The sequence below is a fragment of the Pygoscelis adeliae genome, unplaced genomic scaffold, assembly GCF_000699105.1.
Source record: "Pygoscelis adeliae isolate BGI_AS28 unplaced genomic scaffold, ASM69910v1 Scaffold275, whole genome shotgun sequence".
Lineage (NCBI taxonomy): Eukaryota > Metazoa > Chordata > Aves > Sphenisciformes > Spheniscidae > Pygoscelis > Pygoscelis adeliae.
In genome coordinates, this window is record NW_008824763.1 from 184,305 (window position 1) to 187,201 (window position 2,897).

Below are 2,897 nucleotides of genomic sequence, written 5' to 3' on the forward strand. Positions count from 1 at the left end.
TATGCGGGCGTATACCCGCGGTCCCCTGTCGGAGGGGCGGCTGCCGGCCGGTACGTTACGTCCCCGGCTGCGCGGGCACCAAACCCCGGGCAGGCAAACCGGGACCGCTGCGGCTTCGCATCCCCAGTGCAACCGGGTTAAATAATTCCCCCAAAAAGCCATCCCCGCCGCCTGGCTTCCACCCGCGCCTCCCTCGCCCGGGTGAATCGATATGCAAATCAATTCATCCCCTGATCGATTTTATCAAGATAGAGGCGGCGCTGCCACATCTCATTTGCAGCAGGGATCTCGTGGAAAGCCAAGGTCAGCGGGCAGCAAGCCGTCTGCGAAAACCACGTTATACATCCTCCGATAAGAGTTTTACATCCACGCGGCGGAGAGGGCGATTTCCCCCCCCCCGACACCGTTATTTACGACGCTCGGTGACATCGGACTGCTCGAGCTGCTCGCGCCGGCCGCGGTGCTGGGGAGGCTCGGCTCCTGCACAGCCACCGCTCTGCCCTCTTCTCCCAGCCCGGCAGATTAAAATAGCAGGGAGAGCTATTAAGGGCATGGGGAAGGGGGAAGGGAGCAGAGACCTTCCTTTCGGTTTAGTAAATTAAGATGGGGAAAAAAAAAAACAAACAACCTAAAAAACAAAAAAACCTGCCCTCAAACCACCACTGCTCCTAAAAGAAGATTAAATAAATCTTACAGGAGCTGGAAATAAAGATTTTACTATTTCTGAAGTTTTAAAAAAAAAAAGGGGGGGGAGTGTATAGCTATCAATAGAGAGCACTAGAACTGCCTGCCCGTACAATATTTATATTTACCGTGAGCTAATATTCGTGAGCTTTAACCAGACGCTGAGCCCTGACATCATTTCACCAGGACGCCAATGCTTCCCCCTTCCAAAAAAGCTGAGGAAAGGATCCTCCCGCTTTGCCTCACCTTACATAAAAAACAAGCGCAAGACACCAAAAGCACGCTTTAAATCTTGTTTTAGACCCTGCCCATAAACAAATGCCGATAAATGCTGCAAAAGGGCAGCGACTCGCCGAATTTACCATCTGCCCAGGCACAGCACGTGCAGGCACCAGCTCCCACCGCCTGCTCCGAACAGCCCCCCCCCGGAGCAGCGCGCATTTCCAGGCCCGTGGGCTGGGAAAAGAGGAGCTGGCCACAGCAAATAGGGCAGCACAGAGAGTCTTATTTATTTTTTTTTAATTTACTCCAATGCCCTGGGTTCAGATCAGCGTTATTCGTTCAGTAATCACTACTGCATGGGATTTCCCAGGATGGAGCCTTATATCCCCCCACCAGCCCTCCCTGTGTGCATCTCCGCCTGCCCGAGCGAGGGGCTCCACGGGGCACACGCTGGATCGGATGAGCGTGGATGGGAAGCCATGGGATTTATCCGGGATGGCAAAGCCGGCAGCGGGAAACGCCTCCCGTCCGTCGCAGCTGGATCACGCAGGCTCAGACGCTGCCCCAGCTCCAGACCCAGGCGGATCTGCCCACCTTGGCTTTCGTATTTGGGATGCAGCCGCGGCACGAGGCTGGCGGTACCAAAGGTCCACCGAGCGACGGTACCGGCTGGCGGGGCTGCTGGCCCCGGGGCCCCCCCTGCATCTCTGCTGCACCCCCGCCGCCGACGCTCGAGACCGATGCAAGAAGTTCCAAAATGTCACGCTCTCATGGGCGGGCTGGAGCGCGGGCACCAAGGGGTTAAGGCATCGCGACGCACGCAGCCCCGCTTACAACACCCGGCACTAGTTCGGCCGTCCAAAATCATCATCCCCGTTCTTCGGGCATCTGGTGACGCTGATGTACCGAGCACGAAGAGAAGAGCGTTTGCTTCCCTGGGTGGCGTTGACCCTGCGGGGCTGCGCTTTGGCATCACACCCGCTGTGACTGCTACGCTGAGCAAACGTGACATGGGTGTCAGAGGCGTCAAGCAAGAGCACCGGAGGAACTTATTCTTAAAAATAATACGGAATTTCGGCACGGAAGCAAAGTGACCTTAGCGCCGAGTACATCTGCCGCAGCAGCGGCGTGATTATGCAGATGTTCTGATTCCTAATTCAGAAATAATAAGCGGTTCACAGATTCCAAGTTTAAAAATATATTCATCATCTGGTTTCCTTAGCAGCACGTGTGCCGTTGGAGCACCAGCGCGGTCCGCAAACGGCGAAGCGCCGGCCTCAGCCGCTCATTCCTCCTAACTTAAGGTTAGGACTTAACTTCACTTAACTAACTTAAGGGGCTGTCAGGACATGGGGAAAGCGTTCGGCGCGGCGCATCGGATGCTTTCCGGGGAGGTGCCGGGAAGGGTCCCAGGATGGTCCAGGCAGCATCATCCTGGTGCTCCCCGGGGAAGAGGGAGCCTGCAGCTCCTGGAGCCCCGAGGAGATGGCAGAAGTTCCCAGGGAGCCCAAAGTAGGGAGATAGGGGAGAGTGGAGATACTAATGGGATGCTGGAACCAAGAACAACTTAAATAAGGGGGAGCGTTTTAGGGTAGGGGGATTCTTTTTTAATTTCCACTCTCTTCAATGACCCGAGCGCAGGGACGAGGCTGGACACGCGTCAGAAACAGGGGGGGCTGCCACAGGGATGAGCTGGGATGGGCCGGGGAGCCACTTCCCTGTGCTTGAGCTCATCTTCAGGGAGCGGGAACAGCCTCCCCTGGGCAGCAGGGCAGGAGGGGACATCCCCGGGTCCCTCTCCGACGACTTCGCGTCAGCGCTACGCTGTTTTACTTTCCCAGCGAGTTTTGCACGGCACCCTCTTCTCCCAACCCCGTTTCTCCCCCCCGTGTCTGCTCCTAGGAGGGTGCACACCTTTCCGCACCCACCTCCCATCCCTGCCAGCTCCTTTGGGTGCCTCGAGCTGGATGAAATAAATCCACAGCAGAAGC

The 2,897-nt window shown here is 56.7% G+C and overlaps 1 protein-coding gene across 1 annotated transcript in view; it reads right to left on the reverse strand.

Annotated features, from left to right (window-relative positions):
• Positions 1–1,751: 1,751 nt before the first annotated feature.
• LOC103916556 (zinc finger and BTB domain-containing protein 16-like) overlaps positions 1,752–2,897 on the reverse strand; it is a 46,797-nt gene continuing 45,651 nt past the window's right edge. Inside the window, exon 5 of the mRNA XM_009323564.1 lies at positions 1,752–1,901. Within this exon, the coding sequence (XP_009321839.1) occupies positions 1,752–1,901 (150 nt within the window). The remainder of the gene's footprint in view (positions 1,902–2,897) is intronic.